We start from the raw sequence: 18,229 nt of genomic DNA, 5'->3' as shown, positions 1-18,229 counted from the left end.
AACTCTAATAACTCTAGGACAGGCATACCTTGGGTTATTATGCTTCATTTTACTGCGCTTCATTTCACAGTTATTGTGTTTTTCACAAATTGAAGGTCTGTGGCAACCCTATAGTCAAGCAAGTCTATCAGCAACATTTTTCCAATAGTATTTGCTGACTTTGTGTCTGTGTCACGTTTTGGCAATTCTTGGAATATTTAAAAATTTTCATTATTATTATATTTGCTATGGTGATATGTAATAAGTGATTATGACTCACTGAAAGCTTAGATGATGGTTAGCATTTTTTAGCAAAAGTACTTTTTAACTAAAATATGTATGCCAGGTAGCCCGGATGGCTCAGCGGTTTAGCGCCACCTTCAGCCCAGTATCCTGGAGACCCGGGATCGAGTCCCACATCAGGTTCCCTGCATGGAGCCTGCTTCTCCCTCTGCCTGTCTCTCTGCTTCTCTCTCTCTGTGTCTCTCATGAATAAATAAATAAAATCTTTACTTAAAAAAAAATAAAGTATGTGTGTCATTTTTTAGATATGATGTTACTGCACACATAATAAACCACAGTAGATTGTAAACATAACTTTTATATGCACTAGGAAACCAAAAAATTCATTATTGTGGCATTTAATTTATCATGGTGGTCTGGAACCAAACCTGCAGTATCTCTGAGGTATGCCTGTACCTAACATGGACACTGCTTGGCCCAAACTTTTCCCCACATTGTAATCCTCCTGCCCAGTGGCCATGATTAACACCGTAGGGACCTGAATCTACAAGGGGATCACCAAAGGGAAGAGGATGGCTGCACTACATGGTATGCAAACAATTATTCCCTAGTTGATGGGACAAACTTCTCAATCACACAGCCTCACATATGTGAGATTTGAAGAAAGGAAGGCTGAGATAGGGTGAAGTTGTTGGGTGAAGCTGTTTTTGTTGAAAACTTACGATAAGAGCCATCTGAGCTAATTTCATCACTTATAACCAGGCAGGTAATCTGGGAATAAGGTAAAGGATTGTTTTGATTATAAGGACTAACAATCATTCCAATGAACTTTGCACCGCCTCTGGAGAAGTAACTCTACAGTGAAAAGAAAAGTAGAATTAGTCTTGACTGCATAAATTTAAAAATCAGTATTTACCCATACCAACATCTTAAACACCTAATGGAAGAAAAAGGAATACAAAGGTGTGTTAAAAACTTTATAGCCAAACAGCAACTAATTGAAATATGTATCATTCCGCACTATTATTTTTCAGGCCAAAATGTGCTCAACCCAACCAGAAATGACCCTTAAAAATTAGATCATGTGGCCTCCAAAATCTGTATTTGCCATGAATATGTTTACAGATTATTTTCACTATAGGTATAATCTTTATCAATACGGTAATAATTTATTAACAGCTACCTATAACAAAAACATTCACCTATCCAACATAAACTATCAGAATAAAACAAAACTTTGTTTTTACCAGAGATGTAAAATAGACTGGTACTGATTACTTCATTCATACCTAGACCCTGTCCTAGTTGTTCCCATCAATTATTTTTTAAAGATTTTATTTTTATTTACAGAGAGGGAACGGTAAGGGGGGAGTAATAGGGGAGGAGGGGGGGGGAGGAAGAGGGAAAGAATCCCAAGCAGACTCCACACTGAGTGTGCAACTTGATGCAGGACTTGATCTCACGACCCTGAGATCATAACCTCAGCTGAAATCAAGAGCCAGATGCTTAACCAAATGAGCCACCCAAGTGCCCCATTCCCATCAATTTTTAAAGGCTCTAGAAGTACTTATCACTGTTAGATGGTTTGTCTGTACTAAATAAAATAGCTAAGTGTTTAAACACATATTACTCTTGTGATCAGAAAAAATGCAGTTATTTCAAAGCTCCAGATGTAAATAGTATTAGAAATGCAATACTTGGCTAGGAATGCTATAAATACATTTATTTCATAGAAAACAACAAAGGAGGAGAAAAGGTGCAATTATTTACACATAAAACCTACAAGCCCACCTGGTATTTGGCTTGAGTGTCAATATCTCGTAAGGAAGGATTTGGATCAAAGGCAGGATGAGAATGATACCATCCAATAACACTATAGCCTCTCACAGCCAAGGTCTCTGAGGCCTGTGTTTGTGAGACAGGATCCATCTCACACTGCAGTCCTGTACTCAGACTATTACATGGCTCTGCTGCACAGACCTATAAAAGATTAATCCTTATATGGTTACACTGAAATCCTGTTAATTCTATTACTTTAATGTTTTAGTTCTTTCATACATAGATACAGAAACTTTTTTAAGCCAGTGAAAGTATTTGGCAGTATCACAGGCAGCCTTTAACTGGCAAATAAATAACACTCCAAAAGTGTGATTGTATGTAGGAACTCAGAATCCATTTTTCTACTCAAACAAGGCCGTAATAATAATTATTTTTCTAAGTCAGCCCTTATCATATCTGTACATAGTCTTTCAATGACTCCTATTATTTATGATAATGATTACAACAGAGTGACGCATGCCAAGTTTCAATTTGGTGCATGCTTCCTGGCCTCTTAAAGTAGTTGTAGCTTTTTATTGGTGAAGGAAATGAGAAGGCAAGGCCTGGCTGGCAGCACTCTCTCTTTCTTGATGGCAAAAGGAACAGGTGCTCAATATGTGGAATGTTAGTTTGCTCCTGGGAATATCTAACACATTTGCATAGTCTCATTTATATCACAGGTAAAAGTCTGTATTTTAATTATATCCACTGAAATCTGTAAAAATATTTGGTATGGCAGCAGGACTAAATAATTTTTAAAAATTATTTTAAAACAATAGAGAACTTACTTCAACTACTTTATCAACTTCTGAGTATCTTCCTCCTAATAGACCAATCACTTCTGCCATAGAGACATGAGCATGCTAAAAAGAAATATAAAATAGACTTAGCTCAAACATACAAATCCATCTGACAAAAAATCAGAATAAAACTCACTTATCACAGAAGAGTCATCTATAAGTATGTTAACTATGCTTTTCTAAAATAAAGTAGCATAGTAGAGGAATTAGATGCTAGGCTCAGTGCAAAGAAATTTAGGATTTCAGATTTATCTTCACTGCCAGCTGGGAAGCTTTGAACCAAATATTTAAATACTCCAAGATACCATTTTTAAATTTAAAAAAAGGAAGATACCATTTGTTTTCCTTACTCAGGAAAGGTATCAGAAGGATACAAAGTAAACTGCTCTGGGTCCTCCTACAGAAAAACACCCTGAACAAACACAACTATTGGAGGTCTTGGTAATTTAGTGCCAACAAGGAGCCTCCCAAATGTAGGAGTTGTGCTTTGTTACAATTATCTAAAAGGCAGCAGACAAAGGATACCAGAAAATGAATATGGGGTTAATGATGATAAACAGTCTGCAAAACTCACATTAATTTATTTTCTCTAAAATATGGAAACATGCAATTGTTTGGCTTTTCTCCAAAAGAAAAGACTTATTTTTAGATTCCTTGTAAAAGAGGATAGTTAAGATCCAAAATACACGTCTTCCATACTCCCTCTTAAGCCTGCAATAAAAATACACAAGAATAGAAATCAGAGTAAGTAAACACAATAGATTATCCTTACCAAATCCATTATTAAAAGTGCTTCTGAAGCCACTTTCACCTGAAATGGCTCCTGAAATATAAAAAAAAAAAAAAAAAATGGGGGAGCATAAAAATAGAGATTTTGTTCTTCCTCACTGGAACGTCCACCCTTTTCTCCTTCACCTGTCACACCAAGTTCTCATCACCAACCAAGGCTCAGCACAAGCCAGAGAATTTTTAATAAACTATCATTCAAAATCCTAGCATGGAAAAATTCTTTAATTTCCCAACTGTATCACTCATTTGACCCTTAATGTACTTTGCCTTGTCCAATCTTTCACATATATATATGCCTCGCACACACAGAAAAAGAAGAAATACTTCATGCCTGACGGGGGCATTATTTATGGCCATTCACTAATGCATAAATAGTACCTGCTTTTCTTCACTGAAAAAATTACAAGGTATCAGCTGGAAGGGATCAAACGAGCTGGAAAAGAAAAAAAAATCATTTCTAATAAAATTCAGTAAGAAGATCAAGAAAATAACATTCATTTAAATTAGAAAATATGTATCAATAATCTAAACCCAAATTTTCAGAAAAATACTAAACTAGGAGAATTTCTTAGGACATTCTATACAACCCTTTGAGAGACGCACTGGTTTTTTGGACTCAATAAAAATATGGGAAATAATAAGACCTTTGGGAGAAAGCAATTCTGTTGTCTTAATTTAATACCCAAAGAAAAGAACATTATAATACACACAAGTGTATTTCAAAAAACTGGAAGAAAATGTAAACAACTCTCTAATATGACATGGGAAAGAAAGTTCAAGAAGGATGTAAGTTTCTCAAAAATACTTGTAAGTACGGTTAACAGCACAGAGTAGGGACTCAATAAATCTTTGCTGAATGAATAAACAACAAGCAGTTCTGATAAAGAAATTAATATATATATATAAAATTCTATGATAAACTCTAATTTTACAATGAAAGAGTAAAAAAAAGACAAAAAGAGGAGAACACAAGTAAGGGTAGATACAAAAGCATGTGTAAATCTAAGAGAAATGTTACAAAAGCTTTAACTGGTAAAGAGCTGAGGTTTGAGAAAGGTATTAGGAACGATTAATAAGGCTTTCTTTAGGCTATGTTCAGAGAAGAAAAAACACACACAAACAAGGAATATGTTTATGTTAACAGGACTGGAAAGAGCAGGACTATTTAGTTCCCATTCTACCAGAGATTGTTAGTGCTAGGAAATCACACACTTTGTAATCCAAGTTCCTAGAACAGTGCCTGATACATAGCAAGCACTCACAAATATTTGTTGAATGAAGGGAAAAGATCCCAATAAAAAAATGCTTCATCAACATAAATAAAAAGAATAGACAGTATATACATCCCAGAGAACTGAAGAAGCATGATGTGAAACTCCACTGATCTTGTTGGAGGAACTTTAAGGAATGGAAAAATTATTGGAGGGCTACAAATAGGCAATTACCGGGCTTGTTTTTATTTTATTTTTTTTTTTAGAGAGAGAATGCATGTGTGTGTGAACTGGGAGGGGGAAGGGGGATAAAAATCTCAACCAGGCTCCAAGCCCAACAGTGAGCCCAACGTGAGGTTCCAACATGGGGCTCTCTCTCACAACCTTGAGATCATGACCTGCTATTGGTGCCCCCGGACTTGTTTTCAAAACATGGGAAAAACAGACTTTAGAAGCAGAGGGTTAAATATTGAGAAATTCTGGAAAAGATTATTAAACAGCTGATTTTGAGCCTTTACCAAATGAAGAGGTGACTACTAAGAATAATAATAATGATCTATGAAAATAGAAGTAAATCTAAATTTTATTTTTGATAGGACTGATCTGCTAGAAACTAGCAGACTCATAAAGATTCAAATATATTTTACCTGAATATAAGCAAGACATCTGCTAAAATTTTTCTTCTGCATAAGATGAAAAGACACGGGTTAACCATGGCAACGTACAGCTGATTGAACAATGAAGTCTGAGCCTTACATTTATCTCAGTTAAACATTTTATTTAATCAGTGGCCAATGACAGAAGAGGTAACTTACTGAAATGCTGATGATTCAAAGTTATGAAGGCAAATATGAGAAAAGTGGATCTGGATTCAGAAAGATCCTGACAAATTGGAACGGGGACTTGGGAGTCACAATAAATCTCACATTTAGATTCAGAGAATCAAATGTCTAGATACTAGATGAGGAGTCTAGTATTTCATAAATTTATTTTTTATTGGTGTTCAATTCAACTTTAAGTTTTAATTTTTATTTTAGAGAGGTGATATATAAATAATATGATGGTCAGCAATAGGATTCCTTAAACTAACTGCCTAGATGTAAATCACAGCCTCATCACTGACAAGCACGGGCAAGTCACTCAACCTTTTTTGTGTCTCAGTTTCCTCATCTATAATGTGGGAATGATATTAACTACTGCATAGGGTACTTATGAGTATTTAAAGAGTTCATATACATGAAGTGCTTAAAGCATAGATAACAGAGTTAGCTATTATAGCTACTATTTTATAAACGAGGACTGAAGGCTTAAGGCTTTATGTAACTTACACCTAGGGACACACTCCTGGTTAAGCATTAGGGCTCTTTCCATTGAAAATGACTTAGTAGCATTCCTAGATAATCTTGTTTTAAAAGGGACACTGACAAAACTATACCCTATTCAATGGGGCATCTGCAAAAAGTGAGTGTCTAGAAAATCAAGACATTTAACTTATTTGGTGACCTTTACTCTTACACGTTACAAATATAAGATTATTTAAGAAACAAAAAACCTTGCTAACAATCAGCACCAATCAAAGAAAGAACCATTTCATGAGGTTACCTGCTGTTTAAAATATCTAAGGAGTTGAATGACTTGTCATAATTAAAGCCCCTTTACAACATATGTTGGATCCTACAGTCACTAAACCCACATAAATTTAAAACTTTTGCTCGAGGTCTTCCAAATTGATAATCAGTGAAATAAAAAATTTCAAAATGTTAGTATTTTTCAACTTAATATAATGTTATATGAGATATTTTTTCCCATGCATTTCCTAATCATTTGTGAGAAGTTAAAAAAATTATATAATGGTATACCTTTTTGTTGGTCTTGGTACTTTTGAGGATTTGACAGGTTTACATTTTTCCTCTTTTCTTCTTGCCAATTCCTCAGCAGAAAGATGCTAAAATACAAAACACCAGTTGATCAGAGTCCATCAGCCACTGAGAGAATTAATAAAAAACAAAAACAACTCTTAGACCATATTTAAGGGCATGTGAGAACGAGATTGACCATGTTCATGTAGATGTTATGTCCTTCTTTCTACTATCAAATTGAAATGCTAGGAAACAGATAAAAAAATTGTTCCCCAATCTACAACCATACCAAACTTAAAACTTATTCCTTCTCTTGTTTTGCTCATTTCAATTAATGGCACCACCCAGGTTCAAAAACCTCAGAAATCACCTGAGTCCCTCCACTTACTTAATCACCAAGTCCTACTGTGTTGAGTTTTCTTCCCCAAGCAGGAGACATTGTAACATAATGGTAAAGAGCACAGATTCTGGAGATAAAAAGCCTGGCTCTGCTACCCACTGGGTGGCCCTGGCCAAGTTACCTTAGTTTTCTGTGCTTTAATTTCCTTACCTTTCACACAGGAACACAAGTAGTAATAACAACAATGTTCTGGTGTTATAGAGATGATTTAATTAATGTTTATAAAATCCTGATAATAATGTGAAGTACAGAACACATCTTTCATCCCACTTCTACTACCACTCTTTACACTCCAGCCCAAATGAACTAGGCATTTTTTCCAGAATATGTCTGATATTTTTTCCCCATCTGTACCTTTATTTAGGCTGCTCCCTTAGCCTGGAATGCCTTCATGCACTAATCCTCCTGCTTATCCTTCATGTCACAGATGAAATATCACATTTTCTGTGACACCACCTCTGATCACACTCTTTGGGGGAGACCTGATACTTCCCTTATTTTTTTCAAGATCTTATTTATTTATTCAGGAGACACAGAGAGAGAGGCAGAGACACAGACAGAGGGAGAAGCTGGCTCTTCGAGGGGAGCCCGATGTGGGACTTGACCCCAAGACCCTGAGCTGAAGGCAGATGCTCAACAACTAAGCTACCCAGGCATCCCAAGACCTCACCTTTCTTAAGACCAATCTTATGGAACTTATCACAGATCATCTTTCCTACCAGAAATATAAGTTCCTTTTAGACAGGAACCACGAATTACTAATGTGCCGATATTGGTGCTTAGGCGTGAGGTTGGGGGCAGGGAATAGGAAAGAGAGAAAGAGAACAATTTTTTTTTTTTTTTGGCACTGAAACCCAGGAGAAGTAACATTTACTGAGTAACTGGTATATGCAAGGCTTATTAAGTGCCTAGTACTAGGACCTCCACACATTTTATCCTACTTCCTTCACTTAATTTTCACAACAGTTCTTTGAGAGATATTATCCACACTTTATAGATAAACCTGAACTTTAGTGGTTAAGAAACTGCTCAAGGTAACAAAGTCAGTTAAGTACCCATTCACAAATTCTTTCCATTCTACTGCACTAGATGTTCACAAATAAATTATATAGATTTAGAATACACACACACACATTCATTGCCTGTGTTTCTCTTTTGGATCAGTTTTTATAAGAAATACTTTAATATTTGTAATTTAAATTATGTCTAATGTGTAGAACAAGATTTTAAATGCCGTATTAAAACAGGGATCCCTGGGTGGCGCAGCGGTTTGGCGCCTGCCTTTGACCCAGGGCGCGATCCTGGAGACCCGGGATCGAATCCCACGTCGGGCTCCCGGTGCATGGAGCCTGCTTCTCCCTCTACCTGAGTCTCTGCCTCTTTCTCTCTCTCTCTGTGACTATCATAAATTAAAAAAAAAAAAAAAAAAAAAAAAAATTTAAAACATTATCCTACAAATGTTTACTAAAATGAATTAGGCATACTAACTTCCTGGCACCTTGGCAGGTATTTTTGAGCTAGAACTAGAATGCAGAGGTAGATAATTAAAATTCAGGAAATGAATCAAACGCCTAGTTAACTGTACCAATGCCTTCTATTTTGTTGTTTATTGGTGATTTTTACACAAGCAAATTAACATGGGTAACATGGGAAGGATACATACACATACAAATGAGTGTAATATATGTGGCATTAAGATATACAAATGTTAATTGGCAGGTTAACTTTTACTGATGAGCTATTTGCAAAGGTCAAAGTTACCTCAAAGGTTTGTCCTTCTAAGTCTTTTGCATCACACCAATTTCCCCATGGGTCTCGGACCCTACGTCTCCTTGTGCGCTGTGGTAAGATTAAAATAATGCAAAAGGTAACAAGATTAACTTGGAGAAATCACAGCACAGTAATATACAATACCAAAATGACATTTTTCTAAAAATCAGTTAATTTTTTTCTTAAAATATTATAATCTCTGATTAGCAATGCATAACCAAATTTTTATTGACTTATTTTTAATAGCACTATCCTCAGAAATAAATCAGTAATGATCCTCTCAAGTTTACTTAGATTTCTTCTTGAATTTTCATTTTTCTTTACCTTTAGCAGCTAAAATACTAGGACAAAAGATATTTTTAAGACCAAAAGAACCATCAAGAAAATGACTTCCCTCTCAACCACTTGTGGTAGAAAGCTTCCAAGAACCCACAGCAAGAAGTAGAATACTGAAAACTAGAAGCAAAATAATTATTTCTCAGGCTTACAAAGGGAAAGATTGCCTAATGGATACAAATAATAAAAAAGCACAAAGTTAACTGACTGGATTACTAATACCCAGTTTTGTAGACCTCAACACTGAAGCCTTTAAAATGCACTGGCTCACAAGCCAACGTACAAATAGCACTCCTTCCAGCAACTATATCTAAAAACATCCTTTCTCACTACAGTAAATCTAAGTAGAAATGGTTTATGGCCTAAATACTCTGAGAAAAATACCCACTTTATTATGGACACTTTTCTTCATTTGCCTCACTTTTTATCAATTCAACCTATTTTATTAGTAAAACCAATGAGGTTTTTTAGAGGACTTGTAGGATCATTTATTTTAAAAATTAGATTCATGAATTTTAAGATATTTAAAACTCAATAACCTCAGGAATTAAAAAAAGACTACAATAGTTTGGATAGCTATTCCAAAAAGCTGAAACCTAAAGTTCAAACTTTAAAACAAAGTAACTAGGCAGCTCCCGTGGCTCAGTGGTTTAGCACTGCCTTCAGCCCAGGGCCTGATCCCGGAGACGCGGGATCGAGTCTCACGTCAGGCTCCCTGCATGGAGCCTTCTTCTCCCTCTGCTTCTCTGCCTCTGTGTGTGTGTCTATCTCTCATGAATAAATAAATAAAATCTTAAAAAAAAAAAAAAGGAACTGAAAGAGAAAAAAAGAGCTTAACTGTATAGATGTAAAGACATGCTAGATAAAGAAACTAGAACCAAGCAGTCTAAGACCATGTCGCCAGCAAAGCACAAGGGTCTGTCAGTGAACTGAGGGCTTTTTTTTTTTTGTTTTTTGCCTTTTAACATGAAACTGAATGGGAACCAAGAAAGTGAATGGCTATGGTGAAATACTTGAGAAAACATGTTCTTCCACTAAATGTCTATTTGTTAAATCACTGGTGAGAAGGAAGCACACCTTACTCAACAGGGCAAGGAGCAATTTGAAGAGGTCTCTTACCAAAGGGTGGCTGCTTACCATAGATTGCAGCCGCTGTGCAAGCTGGTATGCTTCGACTGTATCTTTTCGGTCTCTGACTCGTACTTTGTCAACTGGTTGTGGCCTGTTGTATACAGCCTGTTCTATTGGAATTCAGGAAAAACAATCAATTATTTTCTGAAACTCATTGGTTAACTAGGAAGACACATCTACACAGATGTTAAGTTGTAAGCCAATTTCTAAGTTTTGTTATACCTGATCTTCTAAACCTACTCTACAACCACTTGGAAGTCCTCATGTAAAAGTAATGCTCTTAAGGAAATCTCAATAAAACGGGGTTTTTGTGAGATGGGTAATTTAATTTCTAATTAAATGAGTGCTAAGCCCACTCTTCTGAATTCAGAGGTCTAATGCAGAAAACACGATTTTTCTTGTGTGACTGAGGAAGCTAGGAGATCTTAGTTCTCTTGACCAGCCAGTCCCATGTACAGTGCTTGGGGAAACAAAGACACTGAAATGAAGGACAGACCACAGGGTAGACTCTTAATTTTCTCTCTTTCTCTCTATGAAATAAAATAATCTCTGATAAGAAACTTTCTGGTTAATGGCTTCTCATAGATATATCATAGAATATACTCTTCTGAAACCATGGGTTACAAAGTTCTAATTACTTTATTACTTTGCAACTATGGTTATTATTTTTCTTCAAAATGTTCTGTGTCACATTAATTCAATAAAAGTGAAGAATACATTTAAAATCATGCATATTCATTGACTTTAAATTTGAGAAAAACCTAGTTTTTAGTAAAAGAAACTTTCTTCCATGAAAAATATTTTAGCACTTTTATTACATTTAAGTGTAGAGGCTCATAAGTCGTTTTCTTTAAACACTGCTAGACAGTATTTCTAGCATTAATATAGATTACACAAATTAAATGGGCTATTACTAGAATTTCTTAAAATTACTTTTACTTGACAAAAAGCTGCATTGTTATATTACTTCTACTACTTAAGTAGACTATTTTTCCTTATATACCAATTTCACTGTAGGTTATAGGAAAATACAGTTTAATCAACAGAAATATCTTTAAAAAACTCAATACATTTACTCCATAATGTTATAGCATCTTTCTGAATTCTCTATCTATACTAAATCTGCTTGAATTCTAATCATGAAAGAAGTTAATGGGTGCTCTAACGATAAAAAATGTTGAGTAAAAGATGTTGTTGGGTTTTTATTTTTACCACATCCAAAATTGATTGCTCCTATCAACTCGAGGTATGTATGAATCCGTCCAATACAATTAACATCCCCACAGTTCTTCAGGCCAGGACGTACTGAGGTCTTATTTAAGTATTTCGGTTTGCATATCTCCCTAATTAAGAGATGGAAGTACAGTTATTTTGGATAAATAAAAACATGAAAAAAAGATTTCTGGGGATTACTTTTAATATTTGAAATATCTTAAAAATTTACCCCTTCTCAATTGGTAAATGTGTAGGAAGAACAATGCTAATACATAACACCCAAGTGTACTTTTTCCTGAAATATCTTTAAATGATAAAATAACATACGAGTATAATGTGACTTTTATTATACGAGTATAATGTAATTTTTATTATTACTTTTTTTCCATATGAAATGTAACAGACTCCAGGTATCCCAGGATTTTAAAATTAGAAGCTTTGTCTATAGATCCAAATTCAAGCCTCAATCTTTGAATAAAAAGAGCACTCTGATGATATATCTAAAGTATTTAACATCAGGCTTTTCTAATTTTATATATTACTTAGGTTCATCTACTTTTACATTGCCGGGCAGTATCTTTTAATTATAAGCTACCTTATGATGCTTAAAAGTTTTATATTGGTTTTTAAACATTAGGCAAATATCAAGTGCTTACTCTCTGTGGAAAATAGAAATACATTTACAGGATTTCCAAGGAATCAAGAAATGCCCAAAGACTATGAAAAACTTAAACTTTACATAATAAAAACAGAGATTTACTGAATATACTTATTGTACCATGGTATATAGAGTTTAAGAGTAACGAAGAACTTACTAACAGTAGCAATTACTGAATGCTGTGTCAGTACTAATAATTATACAACTTTAATCCTCATAACTCTACAAAGTACATTTTACTATTCTTACTTTAGAGATGAGGAAACAAAAAAGCAGAGGGATTAAAGTATTCACTTACAAAAATAAAGTCAAGATTTACGTACAGACATTATAAACCAAGTATTCTGATACATTATATAACAGGCATTTCTTATTTATTATATTCTACAAAAAAATTTTTGCATCCTACACGCCAGCCACTGTTGCAGGCAGTAAAGATACAAATATGAATATAAAGTTCCTAATTTTACATGCTAATAGGACAATACGTATAATGAATAATATGTACTATATATTATATATTACTATATATTAATTATATTAACTATATATATTACTATATATTACTATATAAATTATATATAACATATTACTATATTATTATATATAAATAAAACAATGTCAGGTAGCAGTAAATGCTAGGAAGGAAAAAAAAAGGATAGGGGATAGTCAGAGACAACTAGGGACCGACTATCTTAGACAGGATATTCAGTAAGGCCTGTCGAAGCAGAAGCCAAACTTAAAAATCATAAATTCTGGGGATCCCTGGGTGGCTTAGCAGTTTAGCGCCTGCCTTCGGCCCAGGGCGTAATCCTGGAGTCCCAGGATCCAGTCCCACGTCGGGCTCCCTGCATGAAGCCTGCTTTTCCCTCTGTGTCTTTGCCTTTCTTCTCTCTCTCTCTTTCTGTCTTCATGAATAAATAAATAAAATCTTAAAAAAAAACATAAATTCTACAGACATTCAGGGAAGGCAAAGTAATTTATGATGTGGGAGGGTATCAGAAATTTGAGGGGCACTTGGGTGACTCAGTTGGCTAAGCACCTAACTATTGGTTTCCACTCAGGTCAACCATGATCTCAGGATTGTGAGATTGAGTCTCGTGCATTGCCCTGATTCAGTAGGCAGTCTGCTTGGGATCCTCTCCCTCTGCCTTTGCTCCTTCCCTCACTTACATGCTTGCTGTAAAATAAATAAAATCTTAGGGGGGAAAAAAGAAATTCTACTGAGAAGCTGAGATTTCAGTGTGTTTTCACTTCACTTCAGTGTGAAAGAAAAGGAAACAAACTGCACAAATAAAGGTAAGAAAGCAGGAATGAACATGGTATAACTGGCTACCAAAAGTCTATAGGAATCTTAAAAACTATTAATTTAATTAAAGATCACCCAACTCAAAAGTCTTTAAACCGAGCTCAGCACTAGTACAGTGCTGAACAAATGGTAGGGCCTCTAAAGATACCTGTTCATGATTCATTTGGGTCATCTTTTCCCATTTAGTAAATAGAGTGCCTCTGTATTTGCTTAGACAAGCATTGCCCTAAGCACTAGGGGTGTTAACAATGAAAAAACAAAAATCTGCTCCTGTGAAGCCTGTATTATTATGAGGAGGAAAGGGGGAGAAAGGGGAGACAATGTACAAATAAAAACATAATATTTTCAGTAGTAATAAGTCCTACGAAGATCAATAAAATACGGAGTAAGAGAGTGAGAGGCAGACATGTGAACTATTTTATTTTACATAGGGTGGGGGTAGTGAAGTTCTTTCATTTCCATGGAGCAGATCTGAAGGAGACAATGAAGCACAATTCATCAAGATCTTGGGGGCCAGGTTGGGGGAGCATCCAAGGGAGAGTGAAAAGTCTGGGTCAAAGACCTGGATGAAGTGTGAAAATACAGAGTCAAGACTGCAGACCCTGAAATCAACTCCACCTAATGTGACCTTGAACAAGTTCCTTTTCCTCTTTGAACCTCACTTTTCTCATCTGTAAAATGAGGACAAGGTTGTCAAGAGGACTGGGGATGATTTAAATACATTTACATGCATTCCATAGGCATTCAATAATAATGGTATTGGTTACCTTAATAAAACATACTTCTAAACAGGGAGTCAGTTGCATGTGATTTTATGGAAAGGATCTTTTAGCCACAAACAAATCTAGCAGGCCTTTTTATTTTAAAACTTTAACTCTTCTACTTTTTTTTTTTTTTTAACACCACCTCCAGTCCCCTCTTCTATTTCTGAAAAGAATAGCTTTGAGTTCCTATTCGAAACATTTTTCTTTCACTGTTCTGCTAAATCACCATACTGAAACAACATTTAACTGGTTTTATGAACTAAGGCCAGATTAGGAAACTATTAGATTAGATTAGGAAACTACTGCCATATCATTTATACTATCTATGTAAATTATTCTGCCTTATTGGGAATCCAAAATTCAAATAAATCAAATTGATTAAAGTACTATTAAGTCACTCATTGATGATACATGTAGATAAAAAATTTTTGAGTTATTATTTTGAAGTTCTTCAACTTTGGCCATTCATCCTTCTATTTACAAAAACAAAATTAGATACCCATAGAGATCTAATTTGACTGATCTTCTTCAACAGTGTGAACGGATCAGGCAATGTGAAATAATGGAGAGAGTGATAGAGCTGACCTGCACACAGGTCCTTCTGTCAGTAACTGGTTGTATGATCAAAGGCCCCTAAACTTTGCGAGACCACAAAATCGATCAGACACAAAAAAACACCACCTGCCTATTTTATAGGATTGTTCTGAGGAATCAAACATGGAAAAGCTTTCTGTAAACTGTAAAGCACTATGCAAATATCAGTTGTTCCTTGTAATTATTCTTTCATTTGATACCCCCTGTACCCAGAAATTTTACTTTAGCCATCCCAAGCATCAGCAAGACAATCACATGTCAAGAACAAGAACAAAAATCTTTCATTTAGAATAGAACTATCTTTAAAAGCCAAATTAATATTGTGGGAGTAATGAAGGGTACTGATGTAACAAGCCTGGTTACATGTTTTCCTTTGGCAAATCTTCCTAGGTTACAGCACAAGTCCTCTGTAAAAATGGCCCTATGCAACTCAGTATCTCCTAAAGCAATAACAATTATGAATGTTTGATAACATCTTAATTAAACTATGGAAAATTCAAATTATTTGCAGAGCACTTAGGCTGAGAAGGTGGGAAATTCTTTGGTTTATGCCCTATCCAATGCTAAATAATTCAAATTTTGACAATTTAGAAGATAAATGTCACATATCAGAAAAAGTCTTGTATACTGATGAAGCTGGATGAAGGGATTATTAACACATTATGTTACAAGTTCAAAGCTGAAAGCACCTATGGAGAATGGTTTCTGTAATCTAGCCACATTTAATGACAGAAATATATCTGTCAACAAAAGTTTCTTTTTGTACTTACAAATACGTGATAAACTAGGAAAGATGTTCTCCCCCTTTTTCTGGTATAGTAGTGTTTTCTGTTTCTTCCGAATACTGTCCTAAGAAACTGCTTCTCAAAGCAAATTATCCCTGTTATCCAGGACCAAATACTCTTAATGAACAGACAGATGGGTTGAGATAGCTAGAGATAACAATATTTACCAAAGCTTTCAAAGAAAATTTCACTATGAGAAATTTTAAGTCTTGCCTATTAAAATATATTCACATGTTCAAGCTCTCTGTATCACTAGCAATGTAAAATTCTGCATAGGCCTAATTAAAATATTCTAGAGCATGGTTAAGTTTTAAAACAGTATCTAAAATATAGTTCTTCCTTACCACTGATCCAAAATGTAATTCCTAATTTTCAAATAGCGTTCTGGTGTTTTAGCATGGCGTCCCTCAAAAAACTCAGGAATTGCTTGTTTTTCTTCTTCTTGAATGGTATTTCTATCTATTTCTACTTCTTGTTCTGGTGGCTTAAGCTCTTCTTCCTCATGGCTCTCGTCCTCCATTTGATAGGAAGAATGAAAAAGCAATTCATTATCACTCAAGTGTTTCTGAACTTCACAAGGCTCTGGAGAAGACAATGGCCTGGCATCATCCATTATTCCACTTCCATCATGTTTTTCAGAGTTTTTCATCATTTTATTACATTTCTGATCATTTAATTCAAGGGACTTTTTGTCACTAGTGTTCTGTGTTTCAGTCCAAAATTTACTTCCTGAGCTTGAAAGTGCTTCCATTTCTCCCTGCTTTATATTCTGAAAATATTCCTTGGAAGATTTAGATACAGAATCTTCTTGGTTGTAAGAAGCAATAAATTCCCCTTGGCTGGATTCATGACTTATACTACTAGGAATGTTTAATAAGACATCATTGCTAGAATTCTTTTGGGGAGCTTGAGAAGTCAACTCATCTGCCTCATCTGTGATGTCTATTTCTTCATCATCAGATAACTGCTCAATTTTTATAGCATTCAAGTTGGGATCAGCACGTCCCCTTAGATCTGATGGCGTCCATGCCTTTGTGCCTTCACCTTCAGTTTTAATCTGAAGATCACTGCTGCTCTTCTGATTTGGTGTTTCCTTCTCTGGACCATCTAATTTTACCTTATTAAAAAATCAAGATAAAAGCCCCATAATATTAATATTTTAAAATTTAACTACTGCCATATATATAATAAATACAGTATTATTAAACTGAGTACATGTCAATGGTATAATTATACCTTTATTGTGCTTTTCTTCTAAGGATTTACAACTGCATTTTGAATGTAAAATATCATTCCAATTTTCCATCAATATATTTTTGACTCATTCATGGCTGGGTGATTTTATTAATTAAATAATCATGACCTATTTACAACTACTATCTTGTTTTTCAATATTAAGTTTAAAACAGGAATCTGGCTCAGAACAACCACAGAGAATGAACAACTGTCATACTAAAGTATTCTTTAAGGTATTAAAATATTTTTAATGGCTAATTTCTTAGAGTATCAGATACCTCAGCTGATTATTTTTTATAATGCTAAACAGCATTATAACATATTAAAGGAATCTGTCACATATCTTTAATTTAGTAAATTAAATTCATCTTTCATTTAAATTCAGATATACAAGAAACAAATATTTTCAAAGGTTCATTTAATGTAGCTGCAGTATTACACAACTAACAATTTAAGGCATGAAATTATCTTCTTTATGTACTTTTATAACATAAATATCTAGTCATGGAAAAGAAAATGATTGTCAATGAATAAAAATGATTTAGAATAAAATCTTTACATACAGTTTTTGAAAAATCTTGTATATGTCTGGCATACCCAAGGGAGGATAGCTCCTAAAAAGAGCTTACCTGCAGATCCTGTATCACAACAGAATCCCAGAATCTAGTATTTGAGGTTAACTGGCTTACTATTTAGAAAACAAAAAGGTAGCAGGAAAGAAAAGGAGTTTTGGACACATGGCCTTGGAACACCCTTTAATGACCTTGCTATTTACTTGAAGTCTCCTGTTTTAACCTTAAAAATTCAGGTAAGATTTGTATTATATTTTGTATGAATGTCTCCTTTAGCATCATGATGTCTCCTTTCCCCAAGTTTTTAAGTAAAACTGACACCCCAATATGTTCTGCATGTTCCAATCTGAGTAGGAATAGGAGTAATAGGAATACGGAATAGGATTAACCAAGTTAAGCTTTATTCTCTTCCAGAATACCTTAACTTTGCCTGACTGCCTTGAAAATGCTTTTGCTTGGTTAAAGAGGGAGTAGATGATTGATATTACTTACTTCCTATGCTCAAATGACACTAAATTATCTAAATCTTGTATTCAGAGAAAAACTCATTATTTGCATTAAAAGAAAACAGCAAATTTCACTTAAGACCCTTTCAAATTCTATATAATTCTGTTTCCAGAACTCAAGCAGGGAATATACTAAAAATTTCTAAATATCACAACTACGTGGTTAAACACGCACAGATTACTTGAAAGATTAAAGAACCAGACCAAATATAATTATCCTTTTCTGAATCCTGCAACTTATTGAAGTTTTCAGA

The 18,229-nt window shown here is 34.6% G+C and overlaps 1 protein-coding gene across 9 annotated transcripts in view; it reads right to left on the bottom strand.

Moving 5' to 3' along the window:
* MYSM1 (Myb like, SWIRM and MPN domains 1) overlaps positions 1-18,229 on the bottom strand; it is a 42,815-nt gene that overhangs the window by 10,736 nt on the left and 13,850 nt on the right. For 7 of the 9 annotated variants that reach the window (XM_049110378.1, XM_049110385.1, XM_049110380.1 and 4 more), the window contains 11 exons: positions 16,006-16,778; positions 11,549-11,679; positions 10,343-10,446; positions 8,861-8,938; positions 6,700-6,785; positions 5,488-5,523; positions 4,008-4,062; positions 3,613-3,663; positions 2,829-2,903; positions 2,014-2,202; positions 945-1,077 (listed from right to left, as the gene is read on the bottom strand). In XM_049110378.1, the coding sequence (XP_048966335.1) occupies positions 945-1,077; positions 2,014-2,202; positions 2,829-2,903; positions 3,613-3,663; positions 4,008-4,062; positions 5,488-5,523; positions 6,700-6,785; positions 8,861-8,938; positions 10,343-10,446; positions 11,549-11,679; positions 16,006-16,778 (1,711 nt within the window). The remainder of the gene's footprint in view (positions 1-944; positions 1,078-2,013; positions 2,203-2,828; positions 2,904-3,612; positions 3,664-4,007; positions 4,063-5,487; positions 5,524-6,699; positions 6,786-8,860; positions 8,939-10,342; positions 10,447-11,548; positions 11,680-16,005; positions 16,779-18,229) is intronic. The other 2 variants (XM_049110384.1, XM_025427809.3) reach the window with 2 other exon arrangements.

The sequence above is a fragment of the Canis lupus genome, chromosome 5, assembly GCF_003254725.2.
Source record: "Canis lupus dingo isolate Sandy chromosome 5, ASM325472v2, whole genome shotgun sequence".
NCBI classification, from domain to species: Eukaryota; Metazoa; Chordata; class Mammalia; order Carnivora; family Canidae; genus Canis; species Canis lupus.
Note: the sequence above shows the minus strand (reverse complement) of the source record. Positions and strands in the feature narration are given on the sequence as shown.